The 21984-nt window shown below is 51.4% G+C and overlaps 2 protein-coding genes across 15 annotated transcripts; one reads left to right on the top strand and one right to left on the bottom strand.

Annotated features, from left to right (window-relative positions):
• Positions 1-2389: 2389 nt before the first annotated feature.
• On the bottom strand, positions 2390-14979 carry EEF1D (eukaryotic translation elongation factor 1 delta). 5 transcript variants are annotated; one of them, XM_040432656.1, is made up of 9 exons: positions 14940-14958; positions 7658-7787; positions 6307-6378; positions 4927-4998; positions 4270-4357; positions 3898-4007; positions 3446-3670; positions 3168-3362; positions 2390-2469 (listed from the first exon to the last, which is right to left on the bottom strand). In XM_040432656.1, the coding sequence occupies exons 2-9, from the start codon at positions 7781-7783 to the stop codon at positions 2431-2433; spliced, it is 927 nt and encodes a 308-aa protein (XP_040288590.1). In that variant the 5' UTR covers positions 7784-7787; positions 14940-14958; the 3' UTR covers positions 2390-2430. The 5 variants fall into 5 exon arrangements, with proteins under 5 accessions (XP_040288590.1, XP_040288591.1, XP_040288592.1 ...); XM_040432657.1 differs by lacking the exon at positions 14940-14958 and adding an exon at positions 14716-14861; XM_040432658.1 differs by lacking the exons at positions 4927-4998; positions 14940-14958 and adding an exon at positions 14716-14860.
• Positions 14980-15152: 173 nt separating this feature from the next.
• Positions 15153-18891, top strand: TIGD5 (tigger transposable element derived 5). Of its 10 annotated transcripts, none has more exons than XM_040432653.1 (3): positions 15153-17417; positions 17499-17539; positions 17747-18891. In XM_040432653.1, the coding sequence occupies exon 1, from the start codon at positions 15341-15343 to the stop codon at positions 16994-16996; it is 1656 nt and encodes a 551-aa protein (XP_040288587.1). In that variant the 5' UTR covers positions 15153-15340; the 3' UTR covers positions 16997-17417; positions 17499-17539; positions 17747-18891. The 10 variants fall into 10 exon arrangements, with proteins under 10 accessions (XP_040288587.1, XP_040288584.1, XP_040288581.1 ...); XM_040432650.1 differs by having other exon boundaries at positions 17499-17601; XM_040432647.1 differs by having other exon boundaries at positions 17499-17601; positions 17685-18891.
• The last annotated feature ends 3093 nt before the right edge of the window (positions 18892-21984 follow it).

The following is a 21984-nucleotide window of genomic DNA, read 5'->3' as shown; positions in this document are numbered from 1 at the left end:
GAATAAAGTAGTGTTAAAAAAAAGGTTTCACATGTAAAGAAAACATGTGAAACCTTTTTTTAACACAATTTTTTTTATTTTACACTTTTCGTCCCCTATAAGACCTCTGGGGGACATTTGCTTCACTTTTTCATTTCACTATTGATTTCTCCTGTAACTGGGGCTGACATAGTAGCCCCAGTTACAGGAGAAATACACCCCCCCCCCCCCCCCCCCCAGAGAGGCTGTACAGCAGAATACAGCCTCAGTGCAGGGCTCATCGAGGTCTCTGAAAGACCTCACAGCTCCTGCACTCTCCGGTCCCGGCAGTCACATGACCACCAGAACAGGAAGAGCATAGCGCTTCCTGCGCTGTGTACGCAGCGATCCAGAAGGCAGGGACACCTGGGCACTGTCCCTGCCTTCTCTCTGGGTTGCCCTGCTGTCACTGACAGCTGCCGTTTCTGAACGGAGGTTCTGGAACGTCCATTCAGAAATAGAGATCCACCTCCCGGACGGTTATAGTCTATGGGCGGACGGGAGGTGGTTAAACCCAGCCCTCCCAAAGCCATAACTTTATTATTCACATAGCTGTATAAGGTCACTTCATTTTTAATGCATCTTAATACTGACCAAAAATATATATACAGTATTTTTCACCCTAAGAGACACATTTCTCCCCCCCCCCCCCTATATTATAATGCATCTTATAGCACGAATACAGTGGGGAAAAGGGGGGCGGTTGAATGGCCGGCACTTTGCATGTTGTGGATACATCGCAGCCCGCAATGTAGCGGACATTGATCCTGGCATGTACAGTACCTACTGAGGAAGGGCCTGGCACTTCTATGGCAGGACATCAACCACGATCCTCCTAGGACCTGTCCCAGCCTCCTGGAGCCGCGTACATGCACAACAGACTGCACCCATCTCTATGGGAAAGCTCTATTGCTAGAATGTAGTGTCTGATCTGAGGTTTTGCACAAACACGGTCCTCTCTGTGTGATGCAGGGCTCTGCTATATTGTGTGCACTCAGCAGGTATCATGATCCCCCCCAGTACAAAAGTGATTGGCCTGCTTGAAAATAAAGGCAGGCAAAAAACATATGGTATGTACCAGGCAGCCAGCAAGATTGGGGTTAATGTGACTCATTAACCCCAATCTTGCCACTACCATGTTTTAAACATGAATGGGGGGGGGGGGGGTCGCTTATTTTTTGTGTCAGGCTGGGCACATTCTTTTGGAGTGGGCCCCATGTGCCTCACATTAAGTGACCGTACCTTCTCAAATAATGGGCACCATGGGGTTAATGTGGATTACAGAATACAGGCCACATATTAATGTGTGAGGCACATGGAACTATGGAAGTCACAAGACTGTGCGGATAACATTAATACCAAGTGACTGTTCATGTGCCTCATGCTTTAACCCCATGTTGACCATTAACAGCTTTGTTTAAAAAAAAAATTCCCTATTTTCACCCTCTAAAACCTAGGTGCGTCTTATAGGGCGAAAAATACGATATTATATAGCCATATTCTGACCCCTCTAAATTTTTAGGGGGCGATTTGTACTTCTCTATATTTTGGGGTGTGTACAACTTTTTATTAGATTTTTTTAGCCATATGCTACCTGGCAGGGTAGATCCCAGCAATTAATATAAAACCCATCTTGTGGAAATCAGCTGTACTTCTTCCTTACATAAATGAGGGCTTCAAAGCACTACGGCCAGCAATGGAAAGCGGAGGTGCACCAAGATACAATGCGCGCGCGCGCGCCCCCCCCCTTCAGTGCTCAGAAGCCCTCATTTGAATAATTAATAAAAATTGCTATAACAGATTTTGAAAAGCTAGATCTCAGCAGCATCAACCCTAGCAGGCACTACGCCTGGTTTGAAGGGTGTTGTCTCACCTCAGCAAGTAGCATTTATTCTGTGTATAACCGACATGCGTAACTTACTAATAGATGCTCATCGTCAATAACGGCTCAGCAGTGACTGCGCAGGCGCACAACAAGTGGATAAGCCAGCCTTTCTGGTGGCTGGAAATTACAGGCACAAGCGCGCATAGGCCCACCATGTGCATTAGCGCCAGTCCCTGGCCACTTGTCATGAACAGCTCCAGATGTTCTATACATCTATGGGAAGATGGAGAACTAGGAAACCGATTGTGGCAACCATTTATCATGATCCGTACAGCGCCTGCTCAGCAGAAGCTGCTAGTGATTCTGACCACTAGCAGCCTTGGGAGCGCACACAGCAAGAGGTGCCGCCCCCACTTCAGCTTAGGGAGTGTGCTGGGAGCGATGCAACACTGAGATCAGGAGGCGAGACAACCCCTTTAAGGGTGCCGACAGGTGACAACCCCATAATATATAAAGAAGATGTGAGAAGGAGGCAGACACTGGACATGGCGGTTACACGCTGCTCTTTATTCACACTCTGGTTTGGACTAGATCTTGTTGAAAGCTGCAATGTCCACGCTCTGCACCTGCGAATTAGAAAGGGGGGGGGGGAGGGAAACATCACAAGATGGACGCTGACAAACACAGATATTGGACATCTTCTACTCCAGTCACAGCCAGAGCTGCATGCTATTGTCACTCAAGCTTCACAACTCACTGCAGCAAAATAAAAAGTGTGTTATATACTATGGTGCCCAGTGTACAATGCAGAAACCGCCCAGTAAAAGGTCACCTCTCTCATAATGCACCATTATGGGGTACACCAGCAGAAGTATGAATGCAGCTCTGGATGGGATTAACATTGGATCCCAGCATTTACAAGAGGTTGTGCAGTGGAGTAAAGTGATGACCTAGACTCAGGATAGGATTGGCGGGGATCCGATATTGATGCCCTATCCCGAGGCATTACTCCACGACGACTGGTACAACACACTGCGACGTCAGGTCACGCCGCATTGTTTGTAATGATAGTCAATGGTGTCGCACTGCAACGCGACAGTCACACAAAAATCCAACTTGGATGGATTTTTTGTACGACGACTGTCACAGCACAGCGCGACACCACGACTCACGAGATTACTGCGACAAATGTCGTCCTGTTGCCCAAGCCTTAATGCTTATACGTGAGCCTAAGAGATGAATCCCCCTGGGGATGGCTGGGTCTTGCAGCAGCCAAGTCCTCTATATAGTTCAGGGTGAGACCCCGCTGCCAGGCTGCACTTACATAGTCCTCGAATTTGGTGATCTCCTCCTCCAGCATGTCTGTGCCAACCTTGTCGTCCTCCACCACGCACTGGATCTGCAGCTTCTTGATGCCGTAGCCCACAGGCACCAGCTTGGAGGAGCCCCACAGCAGCCCGTCCATCTGCACAGAGCGCACGCATTCTTCCAGCTTTGCCATGTCCGTCTCGTCATCCCACTACGGAGGACACGACTGGGTTAGTGCGATCTGAGAGAACCCCGCAAGCGCCAACCAGGGCTTTAACATTAAACACCGCCTACCGGTTTCACATCCAACAAAATGGAGGACTTGGCGATCAGTCCAGGCTTCTTGGATTTCTTCTCTGCATACTGACGCAATCTCTCCTCTCTGACCCTGGCGGCCTCTGCATCTTCCTCTTCATCGCTACCGAACAGGTCAATATCGTCGTCGTCATCATCCTCCTCTGCTTTGAGCTGTGGGGCTGCGGCAGGTGGGCAGGCACGTGCAGGGGTAGGGGCCGGTAACTGAAAGATAGGAGAAAGGTGAGGAGACTGGAGCCTGCGATATGACAGACTTCCTTTTAATATGGGACCAGCCACCATGATGGCTGCAGATTCAGCTCCGGACACCCCAGCAAACAGCCGAGCCAGAATGCAGAGCCCTCTAGTGGTGGCTGCAGGCAGAGCGTCCTGCACTGGGCGCTATATACAGTCTGTAGGTTATACACAGGCCCCCCATATATCCCAATTACCTTGCACACAGGTGGAGGCAGTGGGGCTGATGCTTGTGAGGTAGCGGACTTCTCCAGTGTACTGATCCGGCTTTCCAGTTTGGAGATGGCCGACTGAAGGTCTTTCACCACTAAAAAGGATTCCACAAGTCAGCCTTCATTTTATTCCATTTCAGGGATCAGCAACCTCAGAAACTACAACTCCCAGCATGCTCCATACACTTCTATGAGGTGCTTGAGGGTGCATGCTGGGAGTGGCACTTTCACAACAGCTGGCGTGCAGAAAGTTGCCAGTCCCTGTATTGGATATCTGCAGGTGCCAGCATCTTCCATGGCAGGCTGCACACCGGGCACAAACATCACATGCGACCTGCTAGGAGTAAGTGACGGCACCTTTCTGCAGGTTCTGGTTCTCATGTTCTAGACTGGCGACCCGGGACAGGAGCTCGCCGTTCTCTCCACTGGGGGCAGCCGCCGCGCTCTGCAAAATCAACCGAGAGAAGGATTGAAAACTGCAAGAAGAAGAACAACTCCCAAACCCCCAACCCGTGAATAGTGACTGTGACCAGCCGTAGGCGAGGGGTTTAATGTACCCGGCTGCGGCCCCTTCGCCCACCTCTGCTGTTATAACATGATTAAGGGGGGGGGGAACTTTGGGTACAGGGAGCAGATGGAGAATAATTTAGTGCAGCCAAAGCGCCACCCCGAGGACGCGTCACCCAGAAACAGCAGAAGCTGGAGGCAGACATGCATCGTACGGACGGGGCTGTAAGACTCCAGACCACCAGCAGAGGGCAGCAGACCCTCACTGAAGTGTTCTGCTATCAATCAATTCCAGTCACATCCAAAGCTGCATTCACAGTTCAGTGTCTGCACGGGACAACGCCCATAGTGCATGCTTGGAGCAGGATTTTCTGTAGCCAAAGCCACAATGGCAGAATTGTGAATGCAGCTCTGAATGTGACCAGAGGTGATTAGGATTTACAGCGTTCTGGCGAACTCCCTCAGACCCTACAAATGCTATATCTTTGCGATTTGCCAAAGACTTACAGGATGGGGCCCTGAGTGGTGCGGGGGAGGGGGAGCCTGGCCTTCCTTAGGACTATGCAGGACTGTCCTCAGCTAGAAAGGGGAGAAATGTGGATTTGTTTAATGAGTGGAAACACGAGGGGGAGGAGGGCCATGCGGGGGAGTAATGGCAGACAGACATGCAGAGCAAGACCGAGGAAGCCACGACCGCAGCTCCAGCAAAGCAGGGTCCCTGCGGACCTCAGCGCGACCACCGCACAGGGGACAGCATGGAGGTGCCGGCTGGACATCCTTCTCCGCACTCCACCCCGGAAATCATCCAACTGTACGTACATATGCTGCATAATGTGTGCGTCTCACACACCTACAAGAGCAGTGAATACTCCAGTCACATCCAGAGCTGCATTCAATCCTTCTGGTTCCCAGGGAAACAGCACCAACACCCCCACCCCATTCCAGCAGAGGATCTGTATGGAGACGGCTCTGCTGCGCGGCGCATATCATGCTCTCACTGTAACGCACAGCACAACTGTGCCGTATCATACAGGACCCAACCTCCGAGTGCAGCTTTGGATGTGGCTGGAGTATAAAAACATAATGCAACTCAAAATCAGTGCAGCATTAATGATCAGTATGATACATAGGGTTAACCTTAAAGGGGGTTGTCCAGCTTAGAGATCCTCGTTTTGTCTACTTATGATTTGAGTTAGAGCCGGGGGTCCTCTGATCGGGGGGGTGTTATTAAGAGCGCCCCTTTCTCTGGAGGACCTGTTCTGTATTCTATGACTAGACACCATGTAATGCTCTATTCCCCCCTGTGGTGGCGCTGCAGATCACAGCGGGGGGACACGTCATCAGCCCCTGACAAGCAGCGGAGAGCCCCTTTATAAGAGTGGCAGACCTAGGGGCCGGAGTTACGTCGTCACGCTGCTTGGATAATTAACCTCTTAGCGGAATTGGATGCAGTTAACACCCATCCATAGGAGAGGCGATGGGGGAAGGGGTCCGACTCCTGAGAAGAATGGAGGGCAGGTTGAGCACGCACCCTTCACGCCATTCATTCTCTATGGGACTGACAGAAACATGGAGCATGCGCAAGCTGCCCCTCCATTCATCTCGGTGAGGTCAGAGCCCCGACGCTGTAATAGTAGGATAGGGGACAACTTCTTCTAACCGGATCACACCTTCAAGGAGAAGTTCTGAGTAAAACTCCCAGCGGAGCACTGCCCGGACTACTCCAGGTCTCTGCAGAGTTTTGCTCGGACTTCTCCACTTTGCAGATGAATCAGACATAGAAGTATTAGTGATGGGGGAGGATGGAGGATCTCCAGGAGGCACGCACACGGGAGGCAATATTAGGAGACAGGTTAGAGAAGGGCAGCACCGCCTGCTGGTACTCACTCCGGCCAGCGATTTCTGGATATTCTCCCTGGCTCTGGCAATGTCCCTGAGGATTGTGCTTGCTCCGTCTTCCTGTAGGCCGTGCACAAAGAACCACACACACATTGTACATGTTACCAGGAGGGAAAGTAGTCACTGAAAAGCCTGGGGTCATAAACAGGTGGTAATGGCGCCGGGGGGGGGGGGGGGGGGGGGGGGTACACGGGGACCACCAGCACAGAGCGCAAGACAAGCTGCCAAGAGAAGCAGACGCCAGCCCAGAGGAAGCAGGAGAGTCAGTACATACAACCGCCACGTACCACATCTGTGGGGACCTCGTGGTAAGGGGGGCGCGCTGAAAGGGGTATTCCCATCTCAGAAATCAGACTTGTCAGAGGGCCTTCACTGCGCAGGTGCTGAATGACGCTGGGGTATTTCCATAAACCTGCATCCTGCGCAGTTACCCTTAGGACGAGGCCAGATCCTGCGCAGAGATACGTTTGGTGCAGCGTTCAAGTTAAGCAGCCGCACGATTTTGCCAGAAAATAGCTTCTCCTGCAAAACCACCAATAGATGGAGCACACGGAAGGCATCTGGCACCGGCCTTTACTACAGCGACCCATCATTAGGGGGGTTATCGGCTGCATACACCAAGGTCAGATAGGAGCGGGACCCAAAGTGAACAGAGCACCGCGCAGTATTCCCATACAGGTTAATGGAGAGGTGGCTGCGCTTGCACAGTGCGCACTCTATTCACCACTATGGAACTTCTGAAAATAGCCAGAAGTGCTCGCTTGGCTGTTGGAACTACCATGGCAAGGAATGGAGAGAGCGCTGTTAGACAGGAGCAGATCCCAGAGGTGGGGCCACAGCTCGTCTCAGTGATGGGCCCCAGATGGGTCAACCCCTTAAATGGCACTGCAGCCGCCCTAATTCATGTACAACGGTGGCGACTCACCTGCTCCTTAAGAGGGTTCTCTGGGCTACAGATGTTGAGGACCCATCTGAAGGCTAGGTCAACAGACCGGCGGGGTCGGACTCCCAGCATCCTCACCGATCAGCTGCAGGGCCCCGACCACTATACAGTGTGCAGAGATGAAAGCGCTGATCGGTGGGGGTGCAGGACCCCGCAGATCTGCTGCGCTGAGGATGGGTCACCTGTAGCCAGCAGGTAACTGAAGAGAAGCTGCGGACGGACCAGAAAGGCGCAGGGTCCGAATTACAGCAACTGCGCAGAGAAGAGCAGGAGGCAAAGCTGCAACACAAGACACTGGAGGTGAGGGGGCTACAACATCTGCACTTAGGGGATGTGGGGGGAACCACAGGAGCGCATCATGGGGACAAACCCCCTCCCCCCCCTCTCTGTACTCACCTGTGCTTGGTCCTGGCAGTTGGGTGCAGACTTCAGGTTTACATGTTCATAGTACTGCTTCTCGGCGTCATCGTACTTGCATTTATCAAACCAGATCTTCTCGGTGCTCAGGAATGGAGCCGCCATGTCTCTGCAAAACACAGGGCACGTCAGTCAGCAGCGCTCGGCCCACTGCCCCACGATGTCAAACTACACAACGCATCGTCCTTCATGTACACAGGTCAAGACCTCCGTCTACTCTTCTAATCCGCGCCTCACACTGGGGCCCTTCTGTAGTGTCCCTGCACAACTGGGGGCCAGGGAGGGGGCATTAAGTTTAGTGGGGGTCTCAGACCTCCCGCGCTCATAACTTGAAAGCCTATTCTAGGAGTCACTTGGGATGGGATCAGACCTCAAGGACGCAGGGAAATACCGTAAGGCCTCTTTCACACGAGCGTGACGGATCGGCTCCGGATGCGTTCAGTGAAACTCGCACCATTTTGCGAGCAAGTTCAGTCAGTTTTGTCTGCGATTGCGTTGTTTTTTCTGCGCGGGTGCAATGTGTTTTTCATGCGCGTGATAAAGAACTGAAGGTTTACAATCAACATCTCTTAACAAAAACGCATCGCATCTGCACTTGCTTGCGGATGCAATGAGTTATTTAAGCAGCCCCATTCACTTCTATGGGGCCAGGGCTGCGTGAAGAACGCAGAATATAGAACATGCTGCGATTTTCACGCAACGCAGACCTGATACGTGAAAAAAATATATATAAAAAAAAAAGTGAATGGGTCCATATTCAGTGCGGGTGCTATGCTTTCACGTCACGCATTGCGCCCGCACGGAAAACTCGTTCGTGTGAAAGGGGCCCCAAGAGTTTTTTTTATGGGAAGTTTTTTTCTTTACCTTGTAGACGTTCTTAAACTGCACTTCTGTCTTTGTCTCACTTCAGGACTTGGGCCCACCACGGCCGGTCTCGTCAGCCCCCCCCCCGCACTTAAGGGGCTCTCTAGCACCCGAGCTGATGCATAAAGTGGGGCTCGCCCAGTCCTGTGCAAAAGCTTACATGCCGGACATGAACTTCTGCAGCTTCCCAACCTACTGATCCACCCAGGACTTTAGTTACGTCTAGAGGCTTGTGAAATTGAGCACAGGACAGAATATCAGGATCCTCTTGCAGTCATTGAATGGAAACACTGATGCACTATAACAAGCCATCGGGGGAGATTTGTGCTGCAGCATATGACTCACACTAGACTGATACTGTAACAAAACCTTTAGGACTTTTTTTTTTTTTATCTTAATCAAGAAAGCCTCCACTCACTGACAGCAATCAGATGTGAAGACTGAAGCCTGCGAAATGCAAATAATGTACATTAGGAAGCTGCAGAATTTCTCTTAAAAGGATAAGGCGTGATTCACACAAGACTGCACTACCCCATGCTGGTACCCACCTTCAACAGCGCTCCCTACAGGAGGTCACCGGTAGGTCTTGGTGCCGCCGAACACATTTCTCCCAACACCTCCATACACATGCTCGCTCAGCCGAGCATGCATGTGTCCTGGACCCTGTCTGGCAGCAAGTACAAGGATCAGGCATACTGAAATCCAACTGCCTCATCCTAGTCTGGAGGCCTCCATACACATTAGCCGGATGCCAGTCCTGCCAAGATCGATGGGTGACACTTCTCTAATCTTTATGGCCAGCTTAGGGGCCTTAAGGGGTTAATCAAGTTTACGCAGCATTGAATAAAGCAGATATCACACAGGCGGAGAGCGGTATACAAGTATATACATAATGGGCTCCTACTTCGTGCCACCGTGCCTGCTTTTTACGGATGACGACCTGATGGGTTTCACAGCGTTGGACGTCTCATGGCTACGAGCCGCGTAGAAGTTCTCTTCGGCTTTGTCGTGCGCAGTCTTATCGAGCCAGACTCTCTCGCTGTCGGCGTGCAGGTAGTACGCGGGGTAATACAGTGCATTGGCGGTCTCTTCGGGGATGCTGGCCAGCTCCTTCCTCCTGACCGAAGGCTGCCTTCCTGCAGATTTCTTGCTCCATTTATCCTTCTTGCCCCTTTTCTGGCTCCAGTTGCTCAGGCTTGGTGCGGTCTGGGGGGCAGCCTGTGCCGCGTGCTCGTAGTAACGCACCTCCGCCTGGTCATACAGGGTCTTGTCGAGCCACACTTCAGACAGAAGGCCATGCAGGCCGGCCCAGTGAGGCTTCCCGTTCACAGTCTGGTCGGATATTATGGAGTTTAGAGTCAGTGGACTGGGCGCGGCGGCTGGAGTCGGGGTGGCACTTGCATAGCCTTCATCAGGAGTCTTCTGCGAGGACCGTGGCACTGTGCGGTCAGGAGAGACCAGGTTGAGGTTTAGCATTCGAGGAGCCAGAGGGGAGGAATACTGCTTGACAAAGTGGCTCTCGGCGTCCTCGAAGCTAAACTTGTTGACCCAGATGCCTTTGCTTACGTGGTGACACGCCGTCGTCTGGACGTGGCAGCAGCCTTCTGCGGCATGGTTCTCGTGTTTAACGGCTGCCGCCGATGCCCGGGCCGGCTCTGCTGCGAGCACCGTGTGGTAATAGCATTCAGCCCCGTCATAGACAAACCTGTCCAACCACACGGCCTCGGCCATCATGCCGAGGAGAGCAGAGTCCGCCTTCACAGGAGGGGCTTTGTTTCGGGGGGACCTTCTCCTCTTTTTCTGCTTCTTGTCGTTGGCTTTCTTCTGGTCGATGTCCGCAGTCTCCGACTGGTTTCCATTTGTTGTTTCAATCTTTTTAGGGGTTGTTGACGTCGGGGCCTCGCACACGAGCTTGGCTCCGTCCTCGTGTCTGTCCACCAAGCCGGACTCTGCGGGGCTCTGATGCTTCCTCGTCCTCATCTTCACCGTACGGCAGCATTAAAAGACAACAAGAGCTGAAAGGGCGGACAGAGGCACAAGACACGGGGCATTTACCAGAGAAGACACCGGGGGGCGCAACAGGGAGAAGAGGGATAAGTGGACCGGACCTTGGGATCCCTACAGCAAAACTACAACTCCAATCATTCAGTGACCATCACAGGCTTTCAAAGCATGATGTGAGCGGTAGTTCTGCAACAGGTGGAAAGCCACAGGTTAGGGACCACTGTCCTGCAGCTCACGCGGAAATCTGCGTCCACGGCCTGGTGGTCGTCGAAGGCTGCCTTCACACAGTGCAGAGATACTGCGGTTCTCAGTCCAGTTTTCTTATAAACCAAGACCGCCAAGTCTGAAAACACCCAGGTTATTTAATTAAAAAATAAAAAAAACTGCGGAAATTTAAAAGGGGGTGGGGGGGGGGGGGGGTCTTATTTTACTAAACAATAATCCTTATAGGAGGAAAAAAAAATTCTATATACTTTGCTATGAATCCTCCCTGCTTAAGCCTCAAGCTTGCTGTCAGTGAATGGCAATACTCCCGCTCAGACATAGTTTGGCGCCCTGTAATGAGCCGGCCAGGCGCGGTGGATGAGGTTCTGGCGACATTGATTCTACTATTAAGAGCTACAGGTTTTCCACCTGCAAAATTCAGATGGAGAATCCACAATCCTCCCCACAATAATGGCGTGTCATTCCCTGACAGCAAGCAGAGATCTTGAACAGGAGCACAGCACTTTATTACTCATGGACTGATAGGGACCATTTGGCTTCTGCAGCCTTCTTGTATATAAGGCACTCAGGGGGCCCGCCAGTGCAGGGGGCCCGCCAGTGAACGGCATGGAGCCGCTGGAGGCACTAGAGCTAAAGGGTCAGCAACTTCTAGCTGTTGTGACACTACAACTCCCAGCATACTCCATTTACCTCTGTGCATAGTTCTACAAGGCTGGAGGTTGGGGGCGGTCAGGGGCGTCTTCTCTGGTAACACCATGTTTGTATGAAGCCAGATCATGCAAAGACTGAACGGCGATAATGGACCAGAAGGCAATGAACCAGGTTCCCGCTCCAGAAACACAGCGGATCCGAGGCAGGGGGAACCAAACTCAGCCCCTCCGGTGCGGCGATGGTCAATGTCCCGCATTACTACAGAAGATGAGGAATGAGGTCGGCTCATTGGACTGACACAACCATCAAGAGAAACCAGACGTCCTCCGCACCGGCCAGGGGTCGTCTGACCCGGGACATGGGTGGCATATCCTAGCAATACACCACCCATGTCAGATAGGTGCGGGTCCTACCTCTGACCAGCACCCGTCTCCAGAACAGTCCGCACACTGGGACTTCCATAGCCCCACAGAAGAAGCGAATGGAGCAGTGACCGCACTTTATTCACTTCTACGGGAATATTTTCGGAACTCCCATAGTTGTGAATAGGGGGAGCGTGCTATGCTCACCTTAAAGGGGGTTTTCCTGAGATTATTACACTGATGACCTACCCTCAGGAAGGGTCACCAGTATCTGATCAGTGGGGGTCAGACACATGAGGATAGGTCATAAGTATAAAAAGCTTAGAAAACAACTTTTAACTTTCAGGGCCTGTTCTGGAGATGGGTGCAGGTCCCAGAGGCGGGAACCGCACCCGTTTGACATTGGTGGCATATCCTAGTGATGGGCCAAGCACTGTAAGGAAGTGGCGGCTCAGCTGGTGGAGAGGGGAGAAAGCTGTGTCCCACCCAGATAGTCACCTACGGAAAAACACCAGTAACACCCCCGCTGTGCGGGACCGCACCGCGCGATGCCACGTAGTAAGACGATAACCCCTCAATATCGGAGCTGCATCTATAGCAAGATATAGGGAATGGGAAATCGGGCCCCATTATTACACAGGTTCTATAAAGCGGGGCCAGGCCTGGGCATCAGTTCTGTCCGTCCTAGGGGGGCAGATTGGCTGGGACATCCTGAAGACCTGGGAGCAGTAACGCTTAATGGTTGTGTCACCGCACGTCCGGCAGAGGCATGCAATGGAGACTACAGAGCTGTGAGGAACAGCAGACAGGAGTTTGTCAGACAGATGCAGTAGTCACCTCCCCTCAGAAAAACTGATGCAGAGATGTCAGTAAAGCCCCCCCAAGACTTCTGACCGGCCCACTGTAACCCTCTAATGCCCGACACATCATGGCTTCTGTAATGTGGTACACAGCGATGTACAACAGGCGTGTCCTGCTTACATTCCCCAGAATAGCCTGCAAACCAGGCTTTACGCACCCGGCTCTGCTGCATCAGCATTCCTGTACGTCAGCATCTGTCCCACTAAACCCTCCAGAAGCAGCTGAATGAGAACGGCACGATGATGGAGCGATGGCTGAAGAGTTCATGCAGACGAGCAGATGGAGCATACTCACTATGTACCGCAGGAGAACTGAGCAGCCGAGGCAGCAGGAGAAGAGGAGAGCAGGAACGTTAGAGAGCGCCACCCGGTAAGAGAGCAGGAACATTAGAGAGCGCCACCTCATGCAAGACACTGGAAAAGGTTACAGGAACCGCAGCAATTCTCACCGGAAACGTTACGCATTTTGCACATTTATCAGATTGCCCCCCCAATCACACAGGAACTGCTGCCCGCTACCAGATAGGGCTGAGCCAGCCAGCCCCCCCCAGGCTGCTCCGTCCTATATTAACCCTGCAGCTACTGCATATTTCTCCGGAGGAAGGGTCAAAGAGCTAGAGCGCCTGCTCCAACATGACGTCCATATGATGAAGATGCCCCTCCCCCATCCATACTTTATACACGTATGGACATCAGTACTGCGCGTCTACCCTCTCCCTCCGGCGATCACAGCGGGCCCCTGAGGAGGGCTCTGGATGCATCCACCATAACAGGATGAGGCCCCATACACACGACCGGACTTGCAGATCAGATGCGGACGCATTCATGTCAACGAAGCCGCGAAAAGTGCAGACAGTGCGCAGTCCACAGCTGTAGGTCCGTGCCGCAGTCCCGCAAAAAGACATCGACCATGTCCAGACACGTGCATGAGACCTAAGGGATATGTACCTGATTATGAAGGTCCGACTGCTGGGACCCCCCCACCCACAACCAGGTGCTGGAGTCCCTGCACCGGCAGCGCTGCCCCCACTCCATGAGACTGGTGGATTTAGGGGAGCGTCGCACTTGTCTCCTGCGGTTCTAAGGACCTGGAGCAGAAGAAGAATCACCTTCCTACGTAGCTGTGGTCTGAACAGGTCTCTAGAGGTTGACGCAGTTTTTAACTTCATTCTCAAGACCCGATAGGATTATAAACGCTGGGCGGCCGATCTACGATCGCGTCACCAAAGTCAGAGCTGCGCTCACAATTCTGCCGCTTGCTGCGGGAAACCTCAAGGTTGTGGCGGTCAGAGCTGAGCTCCTGTAATCCCAGGGCAGGCGAGGTGCAGACACTAGGAGAGTTCAGCTCTGCAGAAGAGAGTGCAGCTCTGGAGCATAAAGTCAGGATGCAGCTCATAATCAGTCATGTATGTGAACAGCAACTATTGATGTAGATTCATCCGGTGACCGGAGTTAGAGGACGTCATTTACAGATGGCAGACACCGAACAGCACTGCGTTAACCCCCATATCATACACGTGTGCCTGCCCAATATCCCCCCCCCCCCCCCCCCGCCATATGTACGTGCACCTGAAACCCAACCCCCCCATGAGAGTTACACACAACATACCTGCCTCACCGACCGCCCCCCCCATGTCATACACACAGATACCAGCCCCCACATGTCACATATACAGCCCTGCCTGACAAGCCCCCACACTTCATGAATCCCCCCCAAGCTGAGCCCTGTCACATCCCCCCAGTGTCACATATACACCCAGCTCCCCCCACCCCCAGTGTCGCATATACACCCCCCCCCCCCACACACCTCCAGTGTCGCATATACACCCAGCCCCCCATGTCACATACACAGCCCTGCCCCCACACTTCATGGCTCCCCTGCCATCAGCTGGCCCCTCACATAGTCCATTCACAATCACCCCTCCCCCCCACATACCGTTACAACTCCCCGACCGCTAGGCCGAGCGCCCGGTACAGACCCCTAGACCTTCCGGTTAAACACTCAGCCCCCAATAACCCGCCCGACAAGCCGGGGACTGGCGGGACCCCTTGTGCCGGGCCCGGTACTCACACTGCAGAAGCCGCCGTGTCAGGAGAGAGAGCGGGAGGGAAGGAGCGTACCACGTGACCGCCTCTAGTAACCCGGACCACACCAACGCATATAAAAAGGGGAGGCACCGAGTGGAAAGTAGGCTTCTAAACTAACGGTCACTAACGGCCACACACGTTAACGGCATCAGTCCCCCTGATAATATTTCACTCGGCCTTCCGCACGTCACTGAGCGGCTAATTTACCTTGGTTCGCTACCCTGCTCCATTATGCGATGGTTGAGTCTACGACGTAGCCTAAAATCAGCGCCTGCGCGGTAAGGACGTGGAGGTTACAGAGCCGCGCGCATGCGTATTTATGTGACGTAGGGCGACAGCTGGAAGACAAGCGCATGCGCTGTGGGCTTGGCAGGGTGTTGGCACGGCGCATGCGTGTGTGTCTCCCTGACTGGGCAGAGTTTGGGTTGTGGAGGGGAGGAGGTAAAGCTGTGACAAGAGGCCAAACAAAAGGAAGCCAGCAGGGCCTTAGCTGGCAGCTCAGCGGCCACAGCCTGGCACCTCAGGGCACAGACCACACCTTCCTTGTGGACTACTCATGGGTGCCTGAATGACGTGTGTGCCTGTGCCCGCAGCAAGCGCCTGCTGTCATGTCCTGCCAGGGACGGCGGATCCTGGAGACCAGACTGGGTGATGCAGATCGGGCGCAGACCATGGTGAAGATGGCGTTACGTAAGGCCTACTCCATCAAAGACAAGCTGGAGGCCATAGAGAGGGTCAAGAACGGGGAACGTCAGGCCAGTGTCTCCAGGGATTTCGGGGTGCCAGGAGGAACTCTCCGGGGGTGGCTGAAGGACGAGCAGAAGTTAAGATGGTTTCTGGACCAGCTTGGAGGAGACGTAGGGACGCAGAGGAAAAAAATGCGCCTTGCCAATGAAGAAGAGATTGACCGCGCCGTGTATTCGTGGTTCATCGCTCTACGACAGCAAGGAGTTCCTCTCTCAGGGCCGATTATCCAAGCTCAAGCCGAGACGTTCGCCAAGCAGATCTATGGAGAGGACTGCACCTTCAAGGCCAGCCATGGCTGGTTCTGGCGATGGCAGAGAAGACACGGCATCTCCAGCCAACGCATCTATGGAGAACCAGAGATCAGGCCAGCAGATATTGACCCGGTTCTGGTCTACCCAGAGGAACAACCCAAGACATCGGCAAACGACGGTGGCTATGGAGATGAGCAGATCTACAACGCCAACATCACTGGATTATACTGGAAGCTCCTTCCAGACCAAACCCACAACATTGAAACAGCTAAGCAGCCTGGAGGTCACCGGAAAGTGAAGGACAGAGTCACCATTCTCCTGGTCGCCAACCTTACTGGCAACCACAAACTAAAACCATTGGTTGTCGGAAATCGGCGGGATCCACCAAGTCTTTGGCACCACAAACAAGACAAGTTACCAGCGACCTACACGTACTGTAAGAACGCGCAGATGACTCCAGATCTTCTCAGACAGTGGTTTTTGGAGGAGTTTGTACCCACAGTGAAGCGATACTTGAGACGATGCTGTCTCCAACAGAAAGCAGTCCTCCTTGTCAACCAGTGTGCAGGAACTCTGCCCGAGAAGGAGCTTCAGTCCCCCGACGGCAGCCTACGGGTCTTATTCCTTTCGAAAAACGCCAGAAGTAAGATCCCATCCATGGACCAAGGAGTCATCTCTTCCTTCAAACAACTCTACAAGCGTGAGCTCCTGAGGATGGTAGTGTCCGCTGAGGGTCCTCCTTCAGATTTTGTCAAGGCTTTTCTGTTGAAAGACATGATCTACCTGTCCGGCCAGGCGTGGGGAATGATACAGGCTGGAAGTATTGAGAAATGTTGGCTCTATGGCCTCAGAGCAGCTTTCGAGAGCAGCTCCACAGCGGACACAGTTAGCGATGACTGTAGTAAGGTCTTCTCGGACTTGACCAACTTGGCCGCATTGGTTTACAAACATTTAGCCCCAGAGGACTTTGTTGAGTGGGTGCACCTTGATGACTGCATCCCGGCCATGCAGGAGTCCTCAGAGAGGGAGAACCCAGACCCCACCTGTGACAACGAAGACCCCAGTGATAATGATGACCTAGAACATGACCCAACAGCGGCCGAGGCCATTCAGGGGCTGGAGACTGCTCTACAGTGGTTTGAAGCCCAGGAGCCTCAGAACGTGGCCCCTGTAGAAATTGCGCAGTTACGTTCATTAATCGCCAGGGTGCAACGCCTCCGGCCAATGAAGTCACAGACCAAAGGCACTAACTGTGGCAGCTCCTGAGTGATGACATTAGGCGGGGAGGGGCACGGGTGGCATCACAGACTTAGTCAGTAGCCAGTTATAGATACACATGATGTATACTCCCTTCATGTGCTGTCACGTCATAGTAGGTCCTCAGGAAATACTGCAATATGTGTCGGCAGTTCCGCCTGTTTAGCTGTAGTCTGAGCTGAAGAAACCGTCACCGGGTGGACATCTCCACCATGACATTTTATACAGGAAATACTTAATTTTTATTTGTTTTTTCTGAGATATGTCAGATTCCTAAATCTTGGAGGCAATAAACCAGATATGTGGGGTTATATCTCACACTGTGGGGTGATATCTCAGACTGAGAGGTAAGATCTCACATCTATGGGGTGATGGTGCAGATCTGTGAGGTGATATCTCAGACTGAGAGGTAAGATCTCACATCTGTGGGGTGATGGTGCAGATCTGTGAGGTGATATCTCAGACTGATGAAAGATCTCACATCTATGGGGTGATGGTGCAGATCTGTGAGGTGATATCTCAGACTGAGAGGTAAGATCTCATATCTGTGGGGTGATGGTGCAGATCTGTGGGGTGATATCTCAGACTGAGAGGTAAGATCTCACATCTGTGGGGTGATGGTGCAGATCTGTGAGGTGATATCTCAGACTGAGAGGTAAGATCTCATATCTGTGGGGTGATGGTGCAGATCTGTGAGGCGATATCTCAGACTGAGAGGTAAGATCTCACATCTGTGGGGTGATGGTGCAGATCTGTGAGGTGATATCTCAGACTGAGAGGTAAGATCTCACATCTGTGGGGTGATGTCTCAGACTGAGGTAAGATCTCACATCTGTGGGGTGATGGTGCAGATCTGTGAGGTGATATCTCAGACTGATGAAAGATCTCACATCTATGGGGTGATGGTGCAGATCTGTGGGGTGATATCTCAGACTGAGAGGTAATATTTCACACTCAGGGTAAAATCTATGACTTTAGCAGTGATGGCTAACCTCCAGCTGTGGTGAAACTACGACTCCCAGCATGATCCATTCATTTATATGGAGTTCTGAGAACAGCCAAGCAAGGGGGCATCTTGGGAGTTGTAGTTTCACCACAGCCGGAGGTCAGCCATCACAGCTTTAGGCACCGTCTTAGATCTGTGGGGTAGTATCTCATGTATAATATCCCACATCTATATGGTAAGTTCTCAGACTTTCAGGCAACATCTCACATCAGTGGTGTAATCTCGCAGACTTTGGGGTAGTGTCTCATTCTGTGGGGTGAGATGGTCGTAGTTGCCCTCAGGGCTCTTCATCCACACCTTCCATGTCTCTGTGTGGTGACAGAGGGACACTGTTGTAGTTTCCCACATTCTGGAGATCCCGATGTAGGACGTTGTTTGCCTTTTGTAAATGATTCCTGCCTTAGACTATTATAGAGGTGAACCTACCTGCAGCCCTCACCGTTCTGTAACTCACCTTCCCTTCCTTCTCCTCATTCATCCCATCGATCTCCTGCCAAACTCCTAAACGTCTCCTCACAAAACATCTTGTAGATCCAGGTGTGATACCGGTGAGGCAGAGTAAGGCCTCTTGCACACAAACGTTTATTTTTTCCGTTTACGTTCCGTTTTTTGCGTTCCGTATACGAAACCATTCACTTGAATGGATCCGCAAAAAGAACCTGGAAGGTAGTCCGTATGCCTTCTGTTTACGTTGAAAGATAGAACATGTCCTATTATTACAGACAAGGATAGGACTGTTCTATCAGGGGCCAGCAAAAAAAAACGGAATGCACACGGACGGCAAAAATACTGAAAAAGCCATACGGTCGTGTGCAAGAGGCCTGAATATGGGGGTCCGGATAAAGCCGCACAGCATGCAGGGGGCGCTGTCTCCCAGTGTATTCCATGGACCCCCACAATGTTATCTCCTGATCATGGACCCCCACAATGTTATCTCCTGATCATGGACCCCCATAATGTTATCTCGTGATAAATCCCAGACCATGGACCCCCACAATGTTATCTCCTGATACATCCCAGACTATGGACCCCCACAATGTTATCTCCTGATACATCCCAGACCATGGACGCCCACAATGTTAACTCCTGATACATCCCAGACCATGGACCCCCACAGTGTTATCTCCTGATCATGGACCCCCACAATGTTATCTCCTGATACATCCCAGATCATGGACCCCCACAATGTTATCTCCTGATACATCCCAGATCATGGACCCCCACAGTGTTATCTCCTGATCATGGACCCCCACAATGTTATCTCCTGATCATGGACCACCACAATGTTATCTCCTGATACATCCCAGACCATGGACCCCCACAATGTTATCTCCTGATACATCCCAGACCATGGACCCCCACAATGTTATCTCCTAATACATCCCGGACCATGGACCCCCACAATGTTATCTCCTGATACATCCCAGACCATGGACCCCCACAGTGTTATCTCCTGATACATCCCAGATCATGGACCCCCACAGTGTTATCTCCTAATACATCCCAGACTATGGACCCCCACAGTGTTATCCTCTGATACATCCCAGACCATGGACGCCCACAATGTTATCTCCTAATACATCCCAGACCATGGACGCCCACAGTGTTATCTCCTAATACATCCCAGACCATGGACCCCCACAGTGTTATCCTCTGATACATCCCAGACCATGGACGCCCACAATGTTATCTCCTGATCATGGACCCCCACAATGTTATCTCCTGATCATGGACCCCCACAATGTTATCTCCTGATCATGGACCCCCACAATGTTATATTTCTGAACTTCAGCCACAATAAAGAACCAAAACATGTCCCAGAAATGCACTGTACATTGATGTCAGAAGCGATAAAGTTCTGTAATAAATTATTTTTACGTTCCTTTTATTGAAAAAGTCTTGTCTTTTTTGGAAGATTCAGGCTCCATTCACACGTCCATGGTGTATTACGGATCCGCAACACCCCCCCCCGGCACCCCTATAGAAATGCCTATTCTTGTCCGCAAGCTGCGGACAAGAATAGGACATGCTCTATCTTTTGCGGAGCCGAAGATCGGGGCTGCGCTCCGCAAATGCGGACAGCACACTGTGTGCTGTCCGCATCCAATCCGTCCCCATAGAGAATGAATGGGTCTGCACCCGTTCCACAAAATTGCGGAACAGATGCGGACCCATTTGCGGACGTGTGAATGGAGCCTAATGTTGTCAGATGTGACATTTTGTCCCACACTACACTCTAGGTCAGTGATGGTGAAGCCTTCAGAGAGTGCGTCCAGTATCGTAGATCTTCCATCAGTCACCTATAGACGCCTGCGTTCTGTGCGCCGCCTGTGCCGTGCATAGTGCGCCCTTGGTACGCCATAGACTTTTTCCAGGGTGCCCACAGAGGGCTCTGAGAGCCGCCTTTTCACCCGTGCCATAGGTCCGCCACCACTGGTCTACAACATTATCAGAGAATGTTTCCAATTTTATGTTTTTGTTTCTCCACGTTCAGAATTTCTCTTCTTTATTTTCTGAATTGGCTGTTGCTCCCGACCATCATTGAAAGTGGCGCACAACATACAAAAAGGTTGGGGACCTCCGCACTAGAGCTGCCTCAATGCACTGACTCTAATGTAAATGATGTAAGTACAGATAGTACTGCCTCTCCATGTAAATGATGTAGGTACAGATAGTACTGCCTCTCCATGTAATTGATATAGGTACAGATAGTACTGCCTCCCTGTCTCTCCATGTAAATGATGTAGGTACAGATAGTACTGCCTCCTTGTCTCTCCATGTAATTGATGTAGGTACAGCTAGTACTGCCTCCTTGTCTCTCCATGTAAATGATGTAGGTACAGATAGTACTGCCTCCCTGTAAATGATGTAGATACAGATAGTACTGCCTCCCTGTCTCTCCATGTAAATGATGTAGGTACAGATAGTACTGCCTCTCCATGTAATTGATGTAGGTACAGATAGTACTGCCTCCTTTTCTCTCCATGTAAATGATGTAGGTACAGATAGTACTGCCTCCCAGTCTCTCGCTGTAGATGATGTATGTACAGATAGTACTGCCTCCCAGTCTCTCCTGTAAATGATGTAGGTACAGATAGTACTGCCTCCCTAAAAATGATGTAGGTACAGATAGTACTGCTTTGTTTTCTCTCCATGTAATTGATGTAGGTACAGATAGTACTGCCTCCCTGTCTCTCCCTGTAAATAATGTAGGTACAGATAGTACTGCCTCCCTGAAAATGATGTAGGTACAGATAGTACTGCCTCCCTGTCTTTTCCTGTAAATGATGTAGGTACAGATAGTACTGCCTCCCTGAAAATGATGTAGGTACAGATAGTACTGCCTCCGTCTCTCCATGTAAATGATGTAGGTACAGATGGTACTGCCTCCCTGTAAATAATGTAGGTACAGATAGTACTGCCTCCCTGTAAATGATGTAGGTACAGATAGTACTGCCTCCCAGTCTCTCCTGTAAATGATGTAGGTACAGATAGTACTGCCTCCCTGTCTCTCCATGTAAATGATGTAGGTACAGATAGTACTGCCTCCTTGTCTAACCCTGTAAACGATGTAGGTACAGATAGTACTGCTTTGTTTTCTCTCCATGTAATTGATGTAGGTACAGATAGTACTGCTTCCCTGTCTCTCCATGTAAATGATGTAGGTACAGATAGTACTGCTTCCCTGTCTCTCCATGTAAATGATGTAGGTACAGATAGTACTGCCTCCTTGTCTAACCCTGTAAACGATGTAGGTACAGATAGTACTGCCTCCCTGTAAACGATGTAGGTACAGATAGTACTGCCTCCCTGTAAACGATGTAGGTACAGATAGTACTGCCTCCCTGTAAATGATGTAGGTACAGATAGTACTGCCTCCCTGTAAATGATGTAGGTACAGATAGTACTGCCTCCCTGTAAATGATGTAGGTACAGATAGTACTGCTTTGTTTTCTCTCCATGTAGATGATGTAGGTACAGGTAGTACTGC

Source organism: Bufo bufo, chromosome 5 (assembly GCF_905171765.1).
Source record: "Bufo bufo chromosome 5, aBufBuf1.1, whole genome shotgun sequence".
NCBI classification, from domain to species: domain Eukaryota; kingdom Metazoa; phylum Chordata; class Amphibia; order Anura; family Bufonidae; genus Bufo; species Bufo bufo.
This window is presented reverse-complemented; position numbering and strand designations above follow the sequence as displayed.

Excerpts from the sequence above, each read along its gene's own strand:
- EEF1D (XM_040432656.1), bottom strand. The coding sequence starts at position 7,783 with ATGGCGGCTCCATTCCTGAGCACCGAGAAGATCTGGTTTGATAAATGC. Across the intron at positions 4,999-6,306 it reads TCCAGAAATCGCTGGCCGGA|CTGAGGACAGTCCTGCATAG; the intron begins GTGAGTACCAGC and ends TCCCCTTTCTAG. Across the intron at positions 2,470-3,167 it reads TCACCAAATTCGAGGACTAT|GTGCAGAGCGTGGACATTGC; the intron begins GTAAGTGCAGCC and ends TCTAATTCGCAG.
- TIGD5 (XM_040432655.1), top strand. The coding sequence starts at position 15,341 with ATGTCCTGCCAGGGACGGCGGATCCTGGAGACCAGACTGGGTGATGCA.